Genomic DNA, 25303 nt, shown 5'->3' with positions numbered 1-25303 from the left:
CTTCACATTCCTTCGTAAGGGTTCAAAATTAAAACATTTATGTAGGGAGAAGACAGACAGCTGGCTCTGATTTAAGTGCTACCCAAGGGACAGCTGCTTGCAGGCTGCAAGGAGAAAGATGACCAAATATGCCAGAATGCCAGGCTCGGCAGTCAGGAAGAGGGGGACAGCACATTTGCTCCAGCTGCCATCCTAGCACTTCGCAGTATATGCAGACTGGCGTGATATCGCACTATGCAACTGCTAGGAGACATAGTTGCAATAACTTAAGAATAAGCGTGCAAGGGTGAAGACTTTTATGTATCAACAACCGTAGGCAGCAGCTTTCAGCCCAGTTGCCCTTCTCTGCTTATTCGCTATTGGTGTCCTGCTGAACAGCTGCATTTCGAGTTGAAATACTGCCCCTGCTCAGCTGGCCACAAACTATCCAAAGCAGTCCCTTGCAGCTGTTACAAACTCTACGAAATGCAGACTCTGGGTAAGTAATTTCCAAAACTAACAACTGCATCTGTTGCAGGCCATATAGTTTTAAAATTCAGAACAAGATCACGACTTGTAAAACAGTTCAAGCATGTCAAAACTGAGAAAGTCCTTCCTGATTACAAAGAGTCAATTATGTTGAATATGAGGTTCTGGACAAGATCCAGGATGCAGCAAGAATATGGTATCTTTTTGAAAAGTTAGTATCAACGTAGGAAAATGGGAGTGGGTTGCTGGTAGTTCTGTGTTGAAAGCAGAAACACAACAATACTTTGAAGACCTCAAGTAATATAAAATTATTCTATTGTGGATAAGAACTGGCAAAGAATAATAATCACACATGCTTCTGAGCAAGCAATAAAATATAAGAGTTAAATGCAAATGGAGACTATAATGTGAACTCTGGGAACCAAATAGCTGCTTACATTCATGTAATGGACTTACTAATCCAATTCATTTTACTACTTTTCATTTACTCTGCTTATGTGTCAGTTCTTCAGAGGCCTATCATCCAGCACCTAGTTTTGAACCACAAATGTCTTTGGAAGCCCATAAACAGGACACAAGAGTTAGCAGATTTTCCACTAGCTAGGGAGTGGGTTTCCGTGTACTGCATAGCCCTATACCCCTCCCCATGGCTAGCAAAAGTAAAATATATTGGCAGGCTAGCAAAGAAAACTTGTTTAATTTGCATAATTTTAGGGCACAAAATGTGGGCATTCTTATGCCAACACTGTAGGTCTGAAAATTTCATAAAGTTTTGTGTTAATCAATACAATTAAGTCACCAAAATGTATCTGAATTTGTGTTTTATTGAATGTGATTGCTTAATTATCCTTTAACATAGCTTTTGGTAAACATTTATACCTACTTCATAATTTAAAAAAATGTCTTACATACTTATGGTAATCTTGACACTTAAGGCAGATCTTTGTTTGATAAAGCAGAGAGATTAAAAGTGATAAAATGTTCATATCCTTTATTGTTTGGCTCATAAACTTCCCTTGTAAGAAGCCCTTAAAATAGTGACCAGATAATAACAAATTTAGCCCCTACTTAAAAGTTCTCATATAAATACAATCTGTCATCTCCTATAGTTTTGGAACATCATATCTCTGTACTGTATTTGCAGAAAAATAGTCTGTCTTTTTTAAAGAGAAGCAGCACCTCAGCCAACTGGAGCATTAGAAGAAGACCAGAGGGCTCCCCAGATCACATTTGCTTGGCTTTTTTTTGGTATCAAAACAGGAGTGCCCTTTGGACATAAGCCAAAAGTGTTTAACAGAATGGTTAAAATTCAGGCGGCATAATTTTAAAAACCAAAAAATGAAACCCAAACCCCAAAAGGTAGGTGCCACGTTTGACAACTCTTTTGGTCCCAGTGATCTAGCATTTGTCCATACAGTCACATATTTCCATAAAGGCAAACAAGTAAACCCTAAATAATTCCTCTGAGCATTGTTGTTCAGTATAAATGTACCACAATCTGTGCAACGACCTATAAAAATGACCAAACCCAAAGTGGTAACTTTGTAAAATCAGCACTGCAAATGAAACCCAGATCAGTGCTCCCTTTGGAAGAAACAGACTGTGCGACACAAAATATTTTGTGAAATCCGGAGGTCCAAGGGCGCCACCTTATGTTAGTCCCTGACGATGAGACACACATGTTTACATCTCTCCAAAGAAAGTGGGTTCCTCAGGGTAAGAGACATGAATAACAGCATCCCTTTTTACAGACGTTTTTCCCATGGTGCCATAGTTCTGGTGATCCAAATTATCCATAACTGACCTTTCATTAGGAGAACGCAGTAGAACATGGGGTACAAACATCTGGAACGGCAGAAAATTGGAATCTTGAATAATTTAAAGAGGCAAGATATGATAATTTCAAAATGGATCAAATATTTTTATCTCATCCCCTATTTTTCTTTCTCCCACCTATCTTCTGCATGGAGGCTGAATGTTGTTTTGTTCCTCTCTGGACTCTTAAACCAGAAATGAGTGTTTAGTAGGAGAAACAGCATTTCATGATTCTAGAAAAATCTTTCCCCCCTTGATTAAGGACAAAACTTGGAATATTTGGTTCAAACTAAATAAGACTGCAATATCTGAACACTATTACTGTGTAGAGAATGTGTTTTCTAAATATGTCTTTGTTGCACCTAAAACCTATGCAAGAATATATTTTGTCAACTGAAGAACTTTAGGTCAGCTAGCCCTGAAGGCAACCAAAGCAAGTGTTTTGTCACCACAGAACTTGCTGATACAAACAAATCCTTTCCTGGCAAGAAACTTGCTTTCCTGTGAAGAATTAATAATTGTTTTCTGATAAATGCTTACAGCAGATTTTCGAGTTGTTGTTACTGAAATAGCATCAGTCCCCGTTTCATCTTTTTTCTCTGTCTGCAAGTATCAATAGAGAAGAGACAAATATTAAAATTTGTGAAAATATGCCCAGTCTTGTGTAAAACATAATATTTAACTGTATTGCTCCTGTTTGCCAGTACTCCCAGTTCTATTATTTAACACGAAGAAGCAAGTACAGGAAGAACTCCCTCTTTTTTTAACATAACACTTAAATATTTACAGCTAGGGTAAGCTATTAATTAGTCAGAACTTAGCTTTACTGATGTAATTGCTTTAACAGTTTATTGTTTAAATTGTGTTATATTTTATTGTAACCCACCCTGTAATCATATTTGACAGTGTGTGGCATACAAAAACCACCAAATAAATTAATAAAGTAGCTCAACTGGCTTTGGATTTAGTGTTAAGCGCCAAATTAAGTGAAGCAGAAATGATTAGCAACTCCCAGATACAATAAGAGTGATTTACCTTATAATTCAGAGGGCTGAGGTACTTGAAGCAGCCAAAGCAGGTATAGCCTATGCAAACACAAATTGCTATGGCTACAACTAGGAATGTAAATAAAGTTGTAGGTGCTCTAAAACCTAAGGAGAAACATTTACAAAATATGAAATAAAATAGGGAATGAGATAAGAGGGTGGGGAAATCTCCGCAGCCGCACACGCAAGCAAGCAGGTAACACACACAAATCTTGAAATATGGGAATGTACCGTATCATTTGAAAACTATTCTTCTGCCTTTTAAATTAGAACAGGGTTCTGCCGGGCAGCGAGGGCGACTGTCCTGTTTCACCACTTGAGTTGAAATACCAAGGTGCCGGTCTCCTGCCACGCTGAAGCCTTGCTTAGCAGGCTGACATGGCTGTGGTTTCTGGTGACATCTCACCGAAACCCAGAAGCTGCAGCCGCTTCTCCTTACACAGTATGCCCCCCCCCCCATTATAAGCAGTAGCAGCAGCAAGATCTCCAGGAGGTCTCGCCAGAAGTCACTGCCACTTCTTGGGTTCTCCAGCAGTAATGACAAGGGGTGGATGAGGCACCTGAGGGGGTGCCACCCCTTGGGATTCTGCTGCCTGAGGCACCCGCCTCAGTCTGCCTCATGGGCAGGCCGGCCTTGCTCGATGAACTGACTTCCAACACTCCCAGGCAACTTGGCCAGGGACGCTGAGAGTTAATAGTCCAGCCTCATGGGGAGGGCACCTTGCTGGCTACCCCTGTGCTAGAAGATCTGCCTATGTCCTTGGGTCTCAGTGGGACTGCACCATTAGCTGTTCCCAGAATCGGCAGCCCTACACTTCAGCTGTATCTTTGCCCTTTGCTCCCACTCACACAGTGCAGAGATATCCATGCTCAACAACAAAAATTACTACTTGTCTGCTACATAAGCCTCTCAGAAGTCTGACCAGTTGCACACCACTCATACTTACCTAGCCTCAAAAAGGAGAAAAAGTACAGCCAAAACAGGCAGAGAATTGGAGCTGCAAGGGCTTGAGTCACAGCCGCAGAATGGATTCGTTTCTCTAGCTTTGCAGGAAGGTATGCAAAGTAGAGATTGTGGCGGTCAACCGTATGCTTTAGCAGCAAATAAATTAATCCTGAAAATAAGAAATAATGTCAGAGTTACAAAAATGTTTTTTTCTGCTGCCATTTCTCACCATAGAACCATAAAGATGTTAAATGTCCCCTTTGTTCTATACAAGCCAAAGCACCCAAATGTTCTTGTGCCTGTAGACTCAGTGATTGCCAAGAATCAAAAGGTAAACAGCATATAAAATACCAGACTCTTGCTACTGACTTTGAATAAATTAGCAGCTTCAGTTTTATAAGGTTATACAAATGCTTCATTTCCTCTTGTGGGATTCCATTATATGGTATGAGGAAAGGCTCTAGCACGTGTTCTTTCCACCGAGGCGTCTCTGCTTTAAATTGTGTGAACTAGCAAAGTTCTGTTGTTTTAAATCCCATCCAACATTCTGTTTCTTTCGTGTTTATTTTGTGATGCACACTAGTAACGTGTTTGTTCAGCTGTGAAGTACTATCAGCATTCTGTTATGTGTTTGAGGAATTCACTGTGGTTTTGTTTAGTTAATAATTTTATTTGTTTAATAATTGCAAAGGAAAAATACAACCACCACACTTTTGGTGGTATAAAGAACAGGATCTCCATTCAGAAGAGGAGAAATGCCATGCCTGTCTCCTCAGAAGTTCAATGAGACTTGACTTCCAGATAAGCAGGACTGTAACCTAACTGTTATTAGAAGACAAACACATAGCTTATATAAGGGTGTTAAATATGTTATAATTGAAACATAAAAACCAATGCTTGTTTCTGGGAAACCAGATTTTACAGAAAAACAAAGCACACAATTTCTAACCAAAATTCAGTTGGCAAAAATGGTGCCTGTTTGCTGTATCAAACTGAAACAAAGATTAGATACATCTTTCCATGTATGTTGCTATATTTAACTGGTGTTGTTTGTTTGTTTTCTGCTTTAAAAAACCCACCTATGTATTATTGGGGGTCCCTGGCATGAAAGATTACGTTTAGTAGAATCCACATTTTGTTTAGTATCTAGAATGATTTTTGTAGGAATAAAAAAAAAATACACTCCAGAAAACAAAGGTAATAAAACTAGGCACTACCATAAATAAGAATGTTAAACATTTTTACACCAGGTGTACCATAATTTGCCAGCCCTGTGCTATGGAAAATTTCTCCACCAGGCATCTATGCTGTTAAGCTCTGGATGTGTCTTGAAGACAGGCCTATTCAGCTGTTTAGTTTCCTTTTCAGATGAGCCAGTTATTCTTGCGATTATTCTGTGCTGTTTTAAAGTATCTTATGTTTTAGGACGTTTGTAATATATGGGAAGTATGATCTACACCTGAGAGCTATGTTCTCATAAGTTGTTTCATGAGCTTGTAACTCCCTTTTTCATCCTCAAGACCGCAAAATCCATAGCCTAGTCTTCTTACTAGTCTATGTTGACCTTTTAATGTTTCTCGTATTGCACTTCCTACAATGCGTAACCCCTTTCAGATCAAAAAATACTATGCTATACTAATGAATACAACAAAAAGTATACAAATGAAAACTAAGAATATAGAGGCAAACCTAAAAAGCATGTGGAACATGTATTTAGATTAACCAGCACTACACTAAGTTCCCACTGAGAGCAGCAAAATGATTTAAGTTGTCGTGCTCTTTTCTTACCCTGCGTGACAAGTCAGCTGGCACAGAAACTAGTATAACACATACATTTCTCAGTCTCAATACTATATTCAAGCCACCAAGCTCTCCTGTTTGTCCTATTACAATTCCAGCACACTGGCCAACTTACCAAATGGGACAATAAGGGGGCAGGTGATGCTGTAGGCCATGATGACGGTGAACACACAGAGTGTCCACGCATACATTGCTCCAAATGCAAACTGAAATGCTTGGTGCTACAAGGAAATAAAACATTTGCATTAAGTGTTGCAGGGACAATATTCTGCCTCTTATTCTCTCCATACACCAGTTATTTTAAAAGTGGCGCATGCCACACTTTAGCAGACATGCGTCAGCAACCTTTGAGGGCATGAGTACATATCAGTTGCATCGCCAGAAATTTGTTGCGACAATTGAGAGAGAGCCACTTTACTCAGGAGAGCTGAATCATGTTACGAAGTTAAACAAAAAGCCAGATCTGTAAATACTTTCAAATGTTGGGGTCCTTAGATGGAAAGATTTTCTATGCCTCCTAAAAGAAAAATGGGGGGGGGGGAAGCTGCTGTGTTTTAGCCGATATACACTGAGTGAGTGTTGTGCTACAAAGATTAACTGTGCTTCCCCACCAGAAAGCTGGGGAATCATCAACAAGATTGAAATTATCAGGACAACCAGAGTCCAGGGATGAATGCCGAAAGCCCATATGAACAGAGCCCATGCAAAATATTGCTGCGTACGGTTGACAGGAATATAAAATTCTTTGTGCAACAGGTCTAGGTTTCATACCTGCTTAACATGTTTTCTCTCAGAACTGGATTTGGCCATAAACATGCGAGCAGTGTATACCAGGAGTCCTGGCAAACGCAACAGCTCCATTCCAGTGCCAATAAAAGCCGATGCAATCACATAGTTCACAAAGAAAGCTCCTTGGTCAGGCAAAAAGACACACCTGCAGGTAGTTTTAGAAGAAGAAGAAACAAGTGAGTGATGATGAAGAAGAAGGTGAAAAACCTCGTCTGGTCACCACTTAACACCCCCTACCCCTGCCTGCTCTGGGGAGAACTCTACTAGATTTCATTATATGCCCCAGTATGCCTGAACTCTGGGAGGTAAACTAAGTTGGAAAAAGTAGCTAAATGGAAAGAAAGGCAAATAACAAGGCAAAACTGTGCTTGAATAAAAGAAAGGAAAAGACTTAGCCAATATTGAAGAAATGCAGGAGTAATAGAGGAGGTACTGCTTCTATCTAGAATATGCTATGGCAGCATGCTCACAATTGCTTGTGTATTCAATAAAATTAAACCAAATTGAACTATTTTCAATTTCTGCATTAATTTTTCCAACAATGCTGTTTGCCAAAGTTTCTGAAACCAGAATTCCAGATTGTCCATTTTAAATTGCAATAGCAGTTCTAGTAGCAACTGGATGATGAACTAATAATTATCTGTGATGCAGCAAACTCAGAGGGCCAAATGTGGTGACCGAGTAACCTGTTGTTTAGTAATTAAGCAACTTGGTTTTTACTTAGGGGATTTACAGTGCACGTGGCAGTAGTTGCCAACCACCTGGCACCCCTCCATCCCAAAGGAAACACTTCAGAATTGATAAGAGAAAGTTTATGAGATAACATGATTTTTTTTTAAAAAAAACCCAGCTCTCCAGCTTGTGCTGATGTAAGAATGTGTGTTTACTCCAAGGCTGTGACTTCTATTTGAGTATCACATTTCTATTCCCACACATTTTTGAAATCAGGAATACACCTGTAATCTTTGTCTACTAGAAATTTATATATGGCAAGCATTCAGCTTCTAAGCACCATCCTTTCAAATTGTTCTAGCTGCGTTTTTTGCATTTTCCTTGATAATTTGCTTATTTTGAAAATAATTGCTTAATTGAAAATAGTTAAATTTGGTTTAATTTTATTGAATGCATGCTTGTCCTCCTGCCATAGCATATTCTAGATTGTGGCTTGTATAATAGCAATGAGTAATAATTTATATTCCGTATACAATGATTACGTCAACAGAAAATAAAAGATTTAACTTCCATATATTTAAATATGAACCTTCCTGTGTCTTTCAGTGATAATACACATAAATAACGATAATTGGCTCCATAACAGCCAAGCTAGGGAAGCATCATCTAGACTCTCTTTAATCTCTTCTCCAGAAAGCAGATTTACCACTTCTATAAAAGTCTTTCAAATGAAAAAACTGTTTATCTTTCCATGTCTCAATATTATATGCATTGCATTTATTGCAAAATATTGGATGTAACTGTACAGGAAGCAAAAGAGACACTGAAGGTACCAGTGCTGCATGCTTCACCTAGATTCTAGATGTTGTTAAGTTGAATCTATTAGGTCAAAGTTCAAAATTTGTTTTAAGGAAAAGGTAAGCATCAACCAGTATATTCTGTAGTCACTCCTTTATGGACAATGTTGTTAAGACAAAATGCAATAATGTTTTCTGGGCTCCCAGAGTAATTTATTTTTGCAGGTTAAGCAAATGGTTGAATATTCTAGACAGAATAGGGTTGTTCACAGTATCTAGAAGACATACAAGCCCCTGGGCAGGTAGAAAAAGGATCTTAACTACTTACTCTAGTCTAAATCTAGATTCAGATGCGCGGTCAAACACCCAACGAAAGAAGACATCGAGACTGGAAGAAATATGCTAGCATTAGACTCCATAATTCACTACAGCCAACACATGAACAAAAGGGTCTTTCTAAGCACATCATTGTTATTTAAGAGTTTTAGTTACACTTTTGTTTTGAACATTTGCCTACAAAACAGAGGAAGTTATACATGGCTAAAGGTCAAAACGGATGTGACTCGGGAGATCTGTGTAAGGATCTACCCCAACTTTTTAATTAAAACACCATTAACCAAACTTAAAAGCAGTGCTGTAGGGCCTCCAATTTTGATTGGGGTATGGATGCTGAGGAAAGGGGTGTTCAGCTCTTTCTGCAGATACCATTTCCCTGAAACCCTTGAAATTGCCTCATTTGAGGGAGGGGGAGAACAGATGCCTGAATATTGTCAGGAAGAAAGGTGGGGAAACTGTTAACATATCCCAGCAGCACATAAAAGACCATCACCTCCCCTCACAGCTGCTTTTTAAGTTAGAAAATAAAAAGAACAATCCAAGACTTTCTGTGCCACCTCTGCGTTGGCCTTTAAGTCCCACTGAAATCAATGAGGGAAAAAGCAATGAACTGTGTCCTTATACCCCTTTTATTTTAATGGGATTTAGGTTTCATTGCACACTACACCAAAACAAAATATGGTTTAAGAAAGCAACACGGAGGTGGAAATGTTCTGTGGCTTGAGCACAGGTGTGGGATGATATGGATTCAACTGTCCCTGCTTACACAAACATCACTGTAGTGCAGGCATGGGCAAACTTGGCCCTCCAGATGCTTTGGGACTACAACTCCCATAATCCCTGACCACTGGTCCTCTTAGCTAGGGATGATGGGAGTTGTAGTCCCAAAACATCTAGAGGGCCGAGCTTGCCTATGCCTGCTGTAGTGCCTCAACATGTGCACTGGCTAATATGAAATAAAAGAAGCCAAAGTAAGTAGTTTAAGAAGTTAGCTTTCCATGAACTAAGAACTAAGAATAGAAGTAAGCGACTTTTTAATGTAATTAGTACGCCAAAAATTTCAGTCTTAACTAGAAAGCTGGGATTCTAATGTGGTTTTTACAGAGCCATAGATAGGGTGATCTTGCATCCCTGGCGGAACCATCCAGATTGCTCCCCCCAGCCATGGACAAACTAGCTCTTCTTTCTGTCTCTCCTCCAACCCCCACCCATTCAATTCCTTACGCACTTCACTTTCACCTTTTCTTATGAGGCAATAATCAAAATTTTTATTTATAGACATATTTATGGACATATTTTTAAGCCAATTTTGTGCGTCCCCCCCACCTGTGCCCCTGGCAGGTGCCTTCCTCACCACCCCTTAGCTACGGCCCTGGGTTTTTACCTGGTCAAACCAAGTGAAGGCAAAATTAGCACCATGAAGATTAAAAAAGTGTAGACCTTATGCATCATTATTCTGTTTTCACCAGACCTATAAAAAAATAAAATATTAATCACATGATACTTATGTTCTAAAACGTAAGTCTTCCTTCTACCTTTCCAGTTCTTACAGGTAACAAAAAATGAAATTTTACTATTTGGCCCGACTGCACTGGCTGCCAATTAGGATGCAGGCCCAATTCAAAGTGCTGGTTTTGACCTATAAAGCTTTAAATGGCTCAGAACCACAATGCCTTAATTACCACTTCTCCCCATATGAACTGACCCAGACTTTATGTTAATCATCTTATGCCCTTCTTGAGCTGCCCCTTCCACGAGAGGTCCGGAGGGCGGCAACACGAGAATGGGCCTTTTCTGTGGTGGCCTCCCATTTGTGGAATGCTCTCCCAAGGAGGCTCGCCTGACGCCCTCATTACATAGCTTTCGGTGCCTTTGGCTGATTAAACAATCTATGGCCTTTTAAATGTGTCTTGCGGGGGGCTATTTTTTTATGTTATTCCTTTAATTAAGCTACAATTAGTGCAGAATGCAGCTGATAAGAACACTGACTGGAGTGTCTACCAAGATAATATAATGCAAAACTTGAAATATCCACATCGGGTTGCCTATATTCTACTGGGCTGGGTATTCTGGTGCTTGTATATGTACAGGTATCAGAAGGAAAAAGCACCCCTGAATCAGCCTGCTTTGGTCCTTCAAACTACGTGGTAGGCTTTCTCATTGTCTTACTACCAGGAGAAATACAGTGCTTAGCGACACAAGATTGGGCCTTCTTGGGGGTGGTGCCTTGATTATGGAATGTTGTTCTTCTAGAGATAAAGCTGGTGGCATTTGGGCCCCAAGTGTTTATCTGTTTGCCCATGTGTGTATGGGATTATAGCTGATAGCCAAGAGAGGCTCTATGGGTGTTTTTAATTACGGAGGTTCAGTGCTGTGTTTTCAGCTCCCTGGAAATGTAATGATTTAACTAAGCTGTTACCTACGCTGGGACTGTCTGATAAAGGGTAAACTTCTTTTTTTAAAAAAAAAATGGAAGACAGACACGTAATAAATGCCATAGGCTAGGGATTGAGAACCTGTGGTCCTCCAGATGTTGTTGGGCGACAACTGTCATCATTCCTAACCTTCGACCTGATTGGAGTCCAACAAAATCTGGATGTTTCCTATCCTTGCCATAAGCAATCCATAGTCACAACAGGTCTACCTTAAAAACATTCAGTCTTTCAGTGCACACTCCCATAAGGCAAACACTACACCTGATTAGAAACTTTAGCAAAACAAATAAAAACAACATGATAGATTGTATTAGTTAACTCACCTAGGGAAAAGAGAGTGGCTCTTGTTATAATACGGCATGACCCTCATGGTCCCTTCCAACTCTATGATTAATGTCTAACTTCACCTTTGCCTTATGGCATGTTTACATTAAAAATCAGTGTTTACTTGGGAGGAATGGAAGCTGCTAGTTTTTGCAGTTCTACTTTCTATAAAGTATGTATACCCTTCCTTCCACAGAATTTTGAGGTCTTTAACTAACAAAAAAGGAACATATATTCTTACGTTGTCCAGTGTGATTCAAGAAACGTTGAGTACAATACTATTGTTGGCAGCAAAGCTGAAAAGGACCACAGAATAAGTGTTGGGAAGAACTGGCTCACAACAGGGTTCTGTGAGGATGGAGAGGAAAGAGAAAGCAATGAAGCCCATTTCTATATAGTCACCTTGAAAACAACTGAGCTGAAAGCATATCTGTTATATTAGCTTTTAAGAAAGGTATCCAACTCACCGAATATGGCTTAGTCTGTGGGAAGAATACAGAGGTGGTGACTAGGATTTGGCCAGTTACACTGGGCTTCCTCAACCTCGGCCCTCCAGATGTTTTGAGACTACAATTCCCAGCATCCCTGACCACTGGTACTGCTAGCTAGGGATCATGGGAGTTGTAGGCCAAAAACATCTGGAGGGCCACGGTTGAGGAAGCCTGAGTTACACAGACTTTGACAAAAGATTAAGATGAAAGAGAGTGTTTGCATAATTACAATTTCTGGGCAAAACCCTCTAAAAAATATTTGTGGGAGGTGTTACATAGGGCTGTACCATTTCCAGCTCATCTACACTTTCCGAGTTTTCCCATGAGGGCATTAACAGAGAATGAAACCCGAATGTAATGGGCTACTCACATTAAGATAGTGAATAGGCTTGGTTACATTAAACTTGTCCATTGTCGAGATAATGATGGAAGGGGTTGTCAAGAAAAAGAGCACAATAAACAGGAACAAGTTGATGCTAAGCCAAAGAAACCACCACTTCGCCCCTTGAACTGAGAGCTTTTCCCTGCAAGAGAGAAGACAGCAGATCAGCAAGTATTCTATACTTTGAAATAATGGTATTAACAGATGTACCTGTTGCTTAAACAAGTACAAAGCATGGGGCAGGGAAGAAAGAGGCATGTTTTGTAGTAGGAACTAACAGGCAGGGTGATGCCTTATCCCTTTTAAACATGACTGTGAGAAGGGCGGTTATTGTTTTGCTGTTTTGTTAAATTATTTACTTGTTTTTATCCTGTATTTTATTCTGTGATCTGCCCTAAGATCTTATGATAAAGGGCAGTATATAAATCTAATAAATGATAAAAATAAAAATAATAAAGTTACCAACAGATATCCTCTGGATAAGTAGCATATGCAACACTCCACTTTGAAACAGAGAGTTCCTTGCTGTAGGCTGACGGCTGAGGTTCTGCAACACACCTAAAGCCTTGACATTTACAGGCATTGAAATCTTTAAGAATACTGCAATAAAATAAAGTATTTCAGCATTCATACTTGGAATTACTTGATAATGTACAGAGAAACTGATAGGAAAGTTACTATGCATGATCAAAGCAACCCCTGCGTAACTTTTCAATGTCACACAACCACCAGAGGGTAACAATCAATATTGTTTCTTAGATTAAAACTGTGTATGCAGACACAAGTTATAACATATAAAAGTAATCTAACTCTGAGTAGGCCGTTCAGGCTGCAAGTATTTAAATATCATTCACAACCTTGTTGTGGTTTTCACTGCCAAAAAATTAATACTTACTTACTTATTCAAACCTTTATTAGGCATTATACAAATAAAACGATAAAAGAGAAAGTAACATATAAAAGCCTTGAGATGTATACAGAAAGGCAGCAGTTGGCTACATACATATATATATATATACATATAAAATCAGTGGTTTTCCTTGCTAACCCACTCCTTGGAGGGCTACTACCAAAAACTCGGCTACCCCCGCCGTTACCCTTTGGTCAACGTCGGATAGGCAGAATCCCACACATTCACCTTGTTGGGGCTCCAGACCACCCAAAAGAGGGGACAGCACGCGTTGACGGAGCGTACTGTACAATGGGCACTGAAAGAGAATGTGCTCTACCGTGTCCGGGACATTCATAAAACATCTGCAGAATCTCTTGTTTCTGGGGATGTTTTGATATCTTCCCCTGACAAATGCTGAGGGAAAAACATTCAAACGGGCCAGCATAAAGGCCCTACGTTGGGCTGGAATTATTAATTTGGTGACGTAATTGGCTCTGCTATCTAAGATATTTAAATCATAGAATATGGGCGAACAAATTTTGTTTACAGCTGCCATAATATTTTGCCTCTCGACATCCTTTAGTCTAGTTAGGATATTATGGAAAATGTATTGCTCATTAGAATTGTACAGGGGCTCCAGCTCGATGCCTAAAGATTCAATCTTTTTTTCGAGGTACTGATACCATCTTGATTTGTAGGAGTCTTTGAGCAAATCAGCGAGCAGACTTGATGGAGGGCAGCGAAAATGGCAGCGTAACCAGTACTTTATTGAGGTGGACCAGGCCCAATATTCCATTGTGTGTATGCCTATTTCTGCACACATTGTTTCATATTTGATCACAGTTGGGAGTCCAAGAATACGTCTCAGAAAGCTGGAGTGAATCTTTTTTAGATCACTATTATATGCTTGGACCCATAGCGGGATTCCATAGAATATCTGGGATTGCACTTTTGTTTGGAATATCTGATTGGCCGCAGGAATAAATTGATTGCCTTTCTGATAATAAAAAAATTAATACAGAAACTCTTCTGGAATTTGTACCCTTAGGTCTTTCAGATAAATGCAGTTCAAACAGAAGAGGTTCATTGTTTGATTAAGACAAAAGTCAATTGCCAGCTAAAATTAGTTAAATGTGAGGGGAGGAATGGGTGAAAAACCTCAGATGAGCTGAAAAGGCAATGTACTCTGAGTTCCATCTGCTGACTTCCTGTGGTATTTAAACAGATGCATGAATGGTTTTGGGCGGGGGGTGGGGTGAACTGGGATTGGTTTGTGTTTCATTTAGTGTAAATAATTCAGCTTTGATGACCATATTGAATTAAAAGAACAAAACACTTACTGTGTTGCCATGCCTTTCTCCTCAAATGTTACAAAAGCCATTCCCAGTGGCTTCTCATAAATTAGCTTTTCCTCTTTCAAATATTCACTCAAATATTTATTGCTAACCTTGGTGTAGTAATCTATAGCATCCTCCTGTTGAAAGGAAGATTCTGTTACAAAATCAGTGTTGAATAGTTCTTACAGTTCAGATCTGGAAATAGTACTGTTTTCACTTTTCATATATTAAGCTCTTCCTATTTTAAACAGAGACATCATATACAAAAACTACAAAGCATTTTATCTTCCACACAGTTTTAAGACAAGTAATAAAACAGGCTCTTTACCTTTTTGCAACCTCTGACATCACAACAGCAGAACTGGCCAAACCATTTTGTGTGAATGAGACATCGTTTACCACTCTTCTGAAACGCTTGTGTATAATAAGCCACATGTTTCTCTGCCTTTTTTCTGGGCACAAACACATAAGGTTTCATGATGCAAAAACAGATTAATTCCCCAAAACTATGTGCCCATCTTAGAAACACATTTTTATAAGTAAGTTACAGAACAGCCCACGTACATACATATAATGCAACATGTGTACTAAAGATCTAAAACTTGTATCAGCTTATGAATGCCAAATCTTGCAGGTATGCACTATGTAGACCGATAGTGCTCCTATAATGTGGAAGTATATATTTCTATACTCTATATTTCTGTATATATTATGTTTTCGTCCTACCCTTCCCCAAGGAGTCATCCATGAGGCTCTCTTATTTTACCCTCACGAAATTCCTCTAGGATAGACTAAAGCTGAAAGACAGCAATTGGCTCAAGATCATTCACTGCGCTTCTTCGCCTCATAAGAGATTTGAGCCTGGATATTCTCAATCACCGAACCCCAACATACTGCTTTGCAATTTCAGGAAGCACAAACTGAACTGGAGTTAAGAAAAGCTACAGGGCTGTAACACACTGTAGGGACATTATGGCTATATGTGGTAAAAGTCACTCTGTACCTCTGTATAGAAAACTATAACTTTCTCTTGCTAAAATATTGTTTCTGTATGCAAAACTTAATAGTATCTCATGATTGATACTGCAAGGCTGAAATATTCTTAACAACAGCAAAGATAATACCAGCAGCCTGGTACTGGTGATCATCTCTAGCACCAGATCATCTTGCTATTAACGTATTTTAAAATGAAGTGAATGCAGTTTCACCAGGACATTTTTCATGCAGGTACCTTTCTGTGTAGAGAGAGGTGAGTTTGGCCACATTATAACATAACTGGACCTCTTGTACTGCGCAGGTTGGATACGCTTCACTGCAAAAGGATGAAACAGATAATTACAAACTGTAATAAGATGGTGACAAACACTGCTTTTAAAAATAAGTAGGCTCAGAATATAAATTTAGACATTTTAACACAAGCCTACTGTGATTGGGGCTCAAAGTCGTGTGAAGCACAGACTTGCTGTCCTCAACTCTCTTAAAAAACTGATTTGGTGGCAGGTGCCAGAAGAAGAAGGACACTTCTATCACAGCCTAGAAGGTACAGGACCCCTAGAATACTGTTGCAATAGCTACTGCCAGGTGCCAGAAATGGCCTACCAAACTCCCTGGTAATGATACTGCAGCCTTGAAAACTACACTTTCCAAGGTTCTGGGCTCCTGCTGTGTCAGTGCAGGAGGAATAATGAAGCCTTCTGGTGACATGGGAAGGGAGCACAAATTCCATACAAAGCAGTTAGCCAAGTGCTGGAAAGCTCTCCTCTGACTGCTCTATCGACCCCCTCTTATGCCAATTTAAAATTAATTGCTGGCACAAGTTTACAAAGTTGTCAAGATACAGTGCCCCTTGCTCTTCTGTACCATTCCAGCTAGCCTTCCCCCTTTTGTTTTTGTTTTTTACAGTTTTTCTTGTAGTGGGTGGGTAGATAGGACTAACCCCTGGTGCCAGCTAATATGGACAAGGTCTCTCCTTAAGAAGGAAGTCTAGTAGCTTATCAATCTTTGGCTGTCACTACACACAACACAGCTAGGGTAGACACTAAATTCAAGACCTACATTTAGACAGGCTTTGCTAATCAATTTTTAATAATAGTCTGTAGGTAAAATTAAACAATAACTTAGTTATGTATTTCGTTAAGGGAGCTTAAAACTACAAGGACCCGTTAAACAAAGAAAAATAAGCTCAAATAGAAATTCAGCCTCCCCCCCCCCTCTTTTACTTACTTAAAGTGATTTTCTATGGTTGTAGCTTTGGCATTTTTGGGAAGATGAGTTATGAACAATGTGCGTTTTACCTACAGAACAGAATTTATTAGTTTCTCAGAGACTCTGAACTAGGGAAGAAGCCAGAAAAGAGACACATTATTATATATTTCAAGTTGGACTGTGTGTATTTGAAGAGGAGGAAAAAAACAAGGATTACAAGTCTGACCTCCCCCCGTTAACAAAAAAACACTTTCCGCCCCCAGCTGTAACAGAACGGAATACAAGCTCCACCAAATTTCTTGGTTTTGTGTGTGTTCTGTTTTGCAGACTTGTCCCACAACCCAGCAAATCTGAAATCTGCATACATGATTTGTCAAGGGGTAGTTTTTCTGGTTTTAGGTTAGCTTACACTAGGAGAAGTAGCAATACACATTTTTAAGAATATAGAAACTTACTATGCTTTCTTCTTCATATTTGATGGCTTGAGTGTGATGTCTCATAAAGACAACGGTCAAAATCATGTACACAACAGCTAAAATAGTGTGCAGCCAGAAAAGACTGTTGCTGTGGAACACAAGTTTTGATGTATTAGAAGTGAAATGACTGGAGTATAACATTTGCCTAAGCTGCTATTCAATTTATGACTGTTTAGTGGTCAGCAAGGCAGGATAGCAATCATAAGACTGACTATGTTACCTTTTACAACCTCCCCTTAAACCATACAGGACATATGTCTTTTTAAAAATGTATATTTTGTATGTATATTAAATATATTAAAAATGTATATTGAGAATGCTCAAGAAAGATTACCTACAACCCAAAATCCATGTAAGCTTTGTGCAAGCATGTTTCAGGATGAAAGCGCAATAAACAGGTCAACCTGAAGGGCCCTTAACTTGGAGGGCAAAGGACGAAGCATTTAGACCTCACAGTACTTCCAATAGCAACCCAAGTCTATTCCAAATCAAACCAGGGATAAGTAAAATGCAGTACACTTTCCGTATAGCTTATTCTGCCATGCCTGTTTTACATACAATACTTGCTTTTTACTTATATGGCAGGGGGGAAGTCCCCAAGTGGTAAAATCAAGGAATGTGAGACTCAGGTAAATACTACAGTACATACACAATATACATATATGATGTTAACATCTCAATAGTTACATACCCTGCTCTTAGGTTTGCAATAGTAGTTCTGCCAAAGCTGTAAGGGTCTTTATCTGAAAAACAGGACAAAAGCGCAGTATACACACTTTGAATTAATTCTTTTAAAAAGAACAAAATGCTCTTGAATCACTATAATATTACCACTGATTTATTATAACAGTTCTACCCTTATATACTGCTTTCATTTATAAATCTCAAAGCAGTTTGTAATACAGATAAAAATCATTATTAGTATAGAACATGTCATCAGTATACACACCAGGGATGCTACAGTCAAGGGTAAGTAAGCAAGACTCGAGTTTTTTACCTTCCAGCCGTACAAAATAATGGAGGAATGGGGCAGAAATGACCCCCAGCCTCATATCCTAAAGCATTGCAGTAGCTATCACATGTGCTCAAAGATCAAGTCACTGGGAATCTGGCATGCAATATCAGCACACATGCACTACAAGTCAGGCCAAGTTGAAGGACTCATTGAGTTAGCGAGGAAAGAAATAGATAACCTGTTACTCACTCTCCTCCACCTTAAAATCCATTGATGTCATTATATATCCTCCATCTCTGTGCTCACCCTTTCCTTGGAAGGGCTGGACACACGGCCATTCTCCCACTGCTAATACCTTCCCACCCCAGACAAACTCCAAACAAGCAGGCTTGCACCAGTTGGGTCCCTCTGCCAGATTCCACAGAGGAACCTATCCCAGGCCCATTAGGTTAGCAACAGTTATGTAGCACCTTTTGGAGCCTAAAAATCACATAGGAAGGAAGAAAACACTCTTCTCCCCTCCCCCCAGGGAAATATAAAGGAAAGAGGCAGAAGGAGCAAGCCGCCACCACTCCCTTCTGCTGTTTGAGGAGTAGGTAGGGGGTTCTAATTTCTTTGCCACTGTGGAATAGCATAGGCCCACCACTTGGATATTGTTTTTAACCATTTGGTATAAACATTCTGATTCCTATGATATTATCTCAGAAAGAATACATGCTAAAAATGAGCTTCTGGGTTCCTTTAAAAGACAGAGAAAGCACAAACTCTGGCTAGAGATATTGATTATTATAATATATATATTTATATATATATATTTTAAAAAAACATGCCTTCTTAGTTTTATTGATTTCTTACCTACAAGCTCCAGCGCCTTAAGCATCGCATGTAAAAAGAGACAGATTTTGAGCGTACCACTTTCAGTTCCATTGAATGTATTATGCATTATACAATCCTCTTCTTATGTAGTCTTTTTGCCAACTTAATCACCCCTTAACTTTTCAAACCCCCTTGGTCATGTAAACACAGGCTAGTTTTAAAAGTGATGGAAAGAGGCCTCAGGCTTATTAGGAGTTGTTGACTCGCTTTTTGTGTCATCCTGGGATAAAAGACTGTTTAGCTCTGTTCATAGCCATTATCTTTGGTATGCTGAGACATGGAATTCTTATATTTTCAGTGGCCACAACTGTGAACAGAATGGCTAAAACAGCCTAGGATGTGTTCCAAGCTGGAGCTGTTGGTTCAGAAGGAAAACTACCTACACCAGCTAACCTAGACACATTGTGAGAATCTAATATACTTGGCAAAAAAAACTTAGTCTAGTTACTGAATACCAATGCATATGTTTATACTCTCCATAAAGTAGTAATAGGCTATCATCAACACAGATGTGCTACTCCAATATAGAAGCAGTAATTTATTGTCAAGGCCACAATAGACGTTTTACCAGATGCCCAAAGGTTTTCTGGAGAAAATGAAATAACTATGATATATCCCACCTACATAAGAGTACTTTAATCACTGGACCCACTACAGAGAGATTTTCTAACCAAGCCCCGTAAGAATAAGTGAGCCCTGCTCATCAAGGCATTAGGAGTGACACGAAACACCAAGTCATAAAAGGTTCTCACCAAGTAAGTCGCCTGATAAATTGACAGGAAGTATGATGCACAAAGACAGCATGCTGACTACAATCAGCAGGCAGATGAGATGGCGCTGAAAGGCGAGATAGGTAATGGCATCCTCCCCACATTTTACACGAATCTCTTCATCGCTGCACCACAAATAACAGAACAGGTCAGTTGCCAAGTTTTACAAAGGTGGGCGTATGCTTAAGAAGAAGGCTGACTAAGGATTGCATTGCAGCTGCAGACTGAAAATACTCTGTGTTGTACAATATGGTGGTATCATAAAAGGTCACACGGATACAGAAGCAAAAGAGGCTAGGCAGTAAAAAGATGCTGAACGGGTTCAAACAAAAGCACATCCACATGGAAAGAACAATTGGCATTTAGCCCACTGTCTACTCCAATTTATAGAATGTGAGTGCTTTCTCCCAATTCAATTCTATACGGAATGAAAAACTTTTTAAAAATTGGATTACGGAGGCATTATTTGCACAACTAAGAGCAGATGCCAATTTGAAATACAGCTAAACCTTTGAACAGAATTATCACACTAAAGACAATATCCTGCAGATGCAGAAACACACAGTAAACACAATAAAAATAAATAAATTCAATGTTTTTGTAATGGGGCAGGACAGCTTTCCTTACTGTAGAACCCAGCAATACTGACATGAAAAACTATTGAGCTGGATAGATTACACAATTTCAATATACCAACCTGAAAATTATTTCCTCTTATTTCAGAGATACATAATTTCATTTGTTTATTTATTTTTTAGAAAACAAAGAGGTTTACAATATACATAAAAACCATATAAAATTTTAAAATCAGAAATCAACTAACTATTATAGAAGGGTATTTTCTTAATTGTCATCATAAGGTTGGCAGTTCTGTAACAATATTAAATCTAACCCTTAAGCATGACAGTATTACTGCAAAGCACAGAGCTCTAGGTAAGATCTGTGATCCTGAAAACCATTTTAATGAGAAGCAGAAGTACACTACTATTCATTATAACTGGGAAAAAGTTTCCTGAAATGAGATAAATTGCAGAGGTGGGAAACCGAAAGTGGAGTCCCTAAGGAAGCTTGCACTTCCTACTTTTGAGAACATCTTAAAAACTCAAATTTAGAATCATGATTTTCTTGGCAAGCTCATATAAATGAGTCAACAGCAAGATCTAATGATCCTTCCCTAGTGAATTTTTATTTGGGGACTTGTGTCATCACAGCCAGTCTATCCAGCTGTTAAGATGGTAAAAGATCAAAGAAATGTGTAGGCTTGCTTCATATAATAATGGATTAGCCTTTTTTAAAAAGAAAAAGAAAAAAGAAACCACACATACTGGGATACGAATTAGAGATTTTTTTTAAAAAAAACACCATTACATTTATAAATGCCTTTATATAACACAATTCAAATCTTATTTCAAAGCTGTGGGCTTACTAACTGTTTTTCTAACCATTTTAACCATAGTGCTGTCCCTTCTTGCATTTAATATAAAAGCTTTCTATTCCGCCTTATAATTAATAATTCTCAAGGTGGCTAACCAAAATCCAATTGCTGCAATGATGAAGCATAGAACATTAAAAATGTACAGCCCTCTGTTTCCAAAATTGCTAAGAAACTGTTATTAAGCAATGTATAGCATAAAGAGCACTCAGATCTCTGCTACTTTGCGTGCTCACCTCATTCGAAAGGCAGATATCATCCAAGAACAAAAACCCTAGAAGAAACAGAAATATTCTTTTTTAAACGAGTGGGATCCACGTGTTCCCTGAAAAGCTGCTCTTGGGGTTGTGGGGCTATCCAAAATGGCATGCGATGCTGTGCAAGAGGCTGCAAATTGGAACAGGAAACTGAGAGTAATTAGAAGCTATCGCCTTTGCATGAGTAGAAACAGCTCCTGCACCCAAAAGCTCTCCGATTCTCCTGCTTGGGTAGGATGCAGAATAATCAAATTATAAATTTATATTTGTAATTTATTTTACAGGGGGGAAACACTTTGGGTTGGTCCTAAGCCTCCTAATAATATCAGGACACAATGTTTCAGAGAATACCCAAAGTAATTGGAAGGCTTTTTGGGGAGTGGGGTGGGGAAATAAGAAAATGCAAATACTTAATGCAAAATACTACTGACTTCATCGGGGTCCAAATCATCAGGATTGGCTAAATCACCAGATACAGTGGTATCACTAGAATACACAAAGAAAGACCTCAAAATTAGAATACGAGAATTAACAACATTTGCCAAAATTCAAAAGCATATTTAAAAGAAGCTCAAATAAAGCAGTTAGCAGAAATACTCCAAAGGGAAAAGAAACAAATAGTTAGGAGGAAAGCATACTATAGTGAAAACATGAATAACATTTTAGACAATTGGGAGGGGGGTTCTGTAGAATCGGTTCTGTAGAAATTATTAACTCTCATATCAATATAATGCTTTGCTCCCAAAAAAAGACCTCAAAGCAATATTTTTCTAGATCTCATCCTATGACTAAGAGGACCGTCTCTTCATTTCTAGGCATAGTGACACAATACACAGCTCAGATCCAGTATTTCCACAAGCCCATTGGTGCAAGGATGTTCCCAAATAAGTGGTTTACATTTCCTGCCTCTTAACTACAGTACTAAACCAATGGATCCCATCCAAACTAGTGAGAGGTCCGTGAGAAGTATTCTTGTGGTGTGTGCATGTCCCCACCGCTCAGGAATTACATACCTACCCTCCATTTCCATTTCTTCCAACTGGGAATTCATGCAGGTATTTCTTTACCAACGTGTGCACCCTTAAAAAAAACAACCATGGAAGTGCAGAGCAGCAAATGTTGTGAGATTCCACAATGGGCAACATGAACATCCCTTTTGGATCTGTCACCAGAAAGCTGGTCAAGAAAGTCTGCTTGCTGTTCTTCTTTCCCTTGCTGGCATGTTCCCCTATTTCAGCAGAGGGTATAGCTTTCTAAATAACCCATGATGCAACCCAGCCTTAGGGGAAGCTACACAAAGACTTCTCCCCTTGCCCTTCAAATATGAAACTGACAACATTCTGGTAAGTTTCAGGAAGTATGATTCTTTCCTTCTTCCGTGTCCTTAGGTTAACTCTTCACCACCTGTCTTCACATTTCTCTCTTCCTTCACTCTCAATTCACGTTTACACATTGTAGGTGTTTGTTCCCCTTCAGTTTTGCTGCAGAGGTTTTGAGCAAGAACAGCCTTTGCAAAACCTTCACATTAAAATTAAAGTGCTGTTTTATTTTCTGCAAACCCTGACCTCAGCATGCAGCAACTGGAAATGGGCACGCTTAGAAGCAAGCATTGTTTCAGCCACTGCAAGAAACAAACATGCCCTGCACTCGCCGATTCTTCCTAAAGATCTAGTCTTATACAGCTGTTTTGCTCAAGAGAAGTTTTGAACGAAACAGTGGTTTCACAAATTAAAAAAAAATGTACTCCAGGGCTAAACTAGGTGTAATGCACTAAACTCATCGTTGACAATGGGCTTTTCTTTTTTAATCAATAGCATGCATGACCAGGTAATTTTCACGGGAACCACAGACATGCACACACACACACACCAGCCACACATACATGCTGCACTTTTTTATTATTAAAAAAAAACCCCCACTACTGAAGCAATTCCTAAAAATGTACTTAGTGTCACAGTTCCTCCTCTTTGTAATCCATAGAACTGTTGGTGTTTGTGGTCTATGACAATGCCTATTACAGTGGTACCTCGGGTTACATACGCTTCAGGTTACATACGCTTCAGGTTACAGACTCGGCTAACCCAGAAATAGTACCTTGGGTTACGAACTTTGCTTCAGGATGAGAACAGAAATTGTACTCCGGCAGCGCAGCGGCAGCAGGAGGCCCCATTAGCTAAAGTGGTGCTTCAGGTTAAGAACAGTTTCAGGTTAACAACGGACCTAAGTACTTAACCCGAGGTACCACTGTATATCAAACTGTTACAAGGGGCAGTAAGTTTCTCTGCTCACACACTCCCTACAAGTCTGCTCTGGGGGGCAGGGGCACATGGTGAGAGAAGGGAAATGATACGTTGCATCACACAGCCAGAAGTCCTTGCACTAACGTAGCTACTTTTTTGTTGGATACCACCCTTGGTCACCAACAGCATGGCACTATGCCCTCTGTATCTACCAATGTTCTGTGGGGGCCACTGTAACATTTTGACACTCATGTTTTCTACATCTTGAGAGCCAGTGTGCTGTAGTGGTTAGAGTGTTGGGACTAGGACCTGGGAGACCAGGGTTCAAATCCCCACTTGGCCATGAAGTTCACTGGGTGACCTTGGGCCAGTCACTGCCTCTCAGCCTAGCCTACCTCACAGGGTTGCTGCGAAGATAAAGTGTGTGGGGGGGGGGAGAAGTATGTACACCACCTCGAGTTCCTAGGAGAAGAATATAAATGCAATAAGCAAATGCATTATATAAATAAATAAACTTTTACCTCAATGCTTCCGATACCAGGGCAATACGACCATAATCCCAGAATCTTTTTCTTATAAAAGAAAATACCAACAATAAAATCTAAAAGAAAAGAAGTAACATTCATTCAGAAGCATAAGGTTTCGTTATTTCATATTAAGCTGGCTTCAGATATGACAGTGCCATAAGAGCACCAGGACCAAATTTTTCATACTTGACAAAAACTATGGATTTTTATTGTTGTAACACCAGAAAGTAGCTTATGGCTACTATTGGACAGGGCCTTTTTTAGAGCAAAAAGAATAAAACATGTGCTGTGAAGGGTGGGAAATACCTGTCTTAAGCTTGACGAGAAAGAATTCAGACAAATCCACGTTATGGTAATTCTGACATGGTACTCTGAAATATAGTTTGGCAACTACCATATGCTCCCATTTTAAAGAGACTAAAAAAAAAGAGGAAAGTGCTGCAAATCCTATTATCCAAAGATGACCACACACTTATTCTGCATCCCCTCCATATATATTTCTTTGGCCAGGACAAGCCAGACCTTGCAGCACAGTCTGTCTGAAGGGAAGGAAAACATTTGTGCAAGACAAAGGATGCATCTATTTCAGCAGGGTAAATTACATAACGCGGGTGGCGCTGTGGGTTAAACCACAGAGCCCAGGGCTTGCCAATCAGAAGGTCGATGGTTCGAATCCCTGCAAAGGGGTGAGCTCCTGTTGTTCGGTCCCTGCTCCTGCCAACCTAGCAGTTCGAAAGCACATCAAAGTGCAAGTAGATAAATAGGTACCGCTCCGGCGGGAAGGTAAACGGCGTTTCCGTGCGCTGCTCTGGTTCGCCAGAAGCGGCTTAGTCATGCTGGCCACATGACCCGGAAGCTGTACGCCGGCTCCCTCGGCCAATAAAGCGAGATGAGCGCCACTTACCCCAGAGTCGGTCATGACTGGACCTAATGGTCAGGGGTCCCTTTACCTTTAAATTACATGATTCACCCTTAAGAACACAAGCCCTATTGGATTGGACAATAAGTCCAGCTTATTTACAGGAAACACTTTCT

At 39.5% G+C, this 25303-nt stretch overlaps 1 protein-coding gene across 3 annotated transcripts in view; it reads right to left on the bottom strand.

Moving 5' to 3' along the window:
* Positions 1–1272: 1272 nt before the first annotated feature.
* Positions 1273–25303, bottom strand: part of TMEM63A (transmembrane protein 63A) — a 33286-nt gene continuing 9255 nt past the window's right edge. For all 3 annotated transcript variants that reach the window (XM_053383051.1, XM_053383049.1, XM_053383050.1), the window contains 21 exons: positions 24263–24342; positions 21933–21987; positions 21481–21518; positions 19795–19937; positions 17903–17954; positions 17191–17299; positions 16754–16824; positions 15762–15842; positions 14859–14982; positions 14534–14667; positions 12764–12901; positions 12290–12443; positions 11670–11776; positions 10054–10140; positions 8662–8721; positions 6847–7009; positions 6191–6296; positions 4277–4444; positions 3319–3434; positions 2824–2886; positions 1273–2313 (listed from right to left, as the gene is read on the bottom strand). In XM_053383051.1, coding sequence (XP_053239026.1) covers positions 2152–2313; positions 2824–2886; positions 3319–3434; positions 4277–4444; positions 6191–6296; positions 6847–7009; positions 8662–8721; positions 10054–10140; positions 11670–11776; positions 12290–12443; positions 12764–12901; positions 14534–14667; positions 14859–14982; positions 15762–15842; positions 16754–16824; positions 17191–17299; positions 17903–17954; positions 19795–19937; positions 21481–21518; positions 21933–21987; positions 24263–24342 — 2211 coding nt within the window. In that variant the 3' untranslated portion in view covers positions 1273–2151. The remainder of the gene's footprint in view (positions 2314–2823; positions 2887–3318; positions 3435–4276; positions 4445–6190; positions 6297–6846; positions 7010–8661; positions 8722–10053; positions 10141–11669; positions 11777–12289; positions 12444–12763; positions 12902–14533; positions 14668–14858; positions 14983–15761; positions 15843–16753; positions 16825–17190; positions 17300–17902; positions 17955–19794; positions 19938–21480; positions 21519–21932; positions 21988–24262; positions 24343–25303) is intronic.

This window comes from Podarcis raffonei, chromosome 3 (genome assembly GCF_027172205.1).
Source record: "Podarcis raffonei isolate rPodRaf1 chromosome 3, rPodRaf1.pri, whole genome shotgun sequence".
NCBI lineage: Eukaryota > Metazoa > Chordata > Lepidosauria > Squamata > Lacertidae > Podarcis > Podarcis raffonei.
Note: the sequence above shows the minus strand (reverse complement) of the source record. Positions and strands in the feature narration are given on the sequence as shown.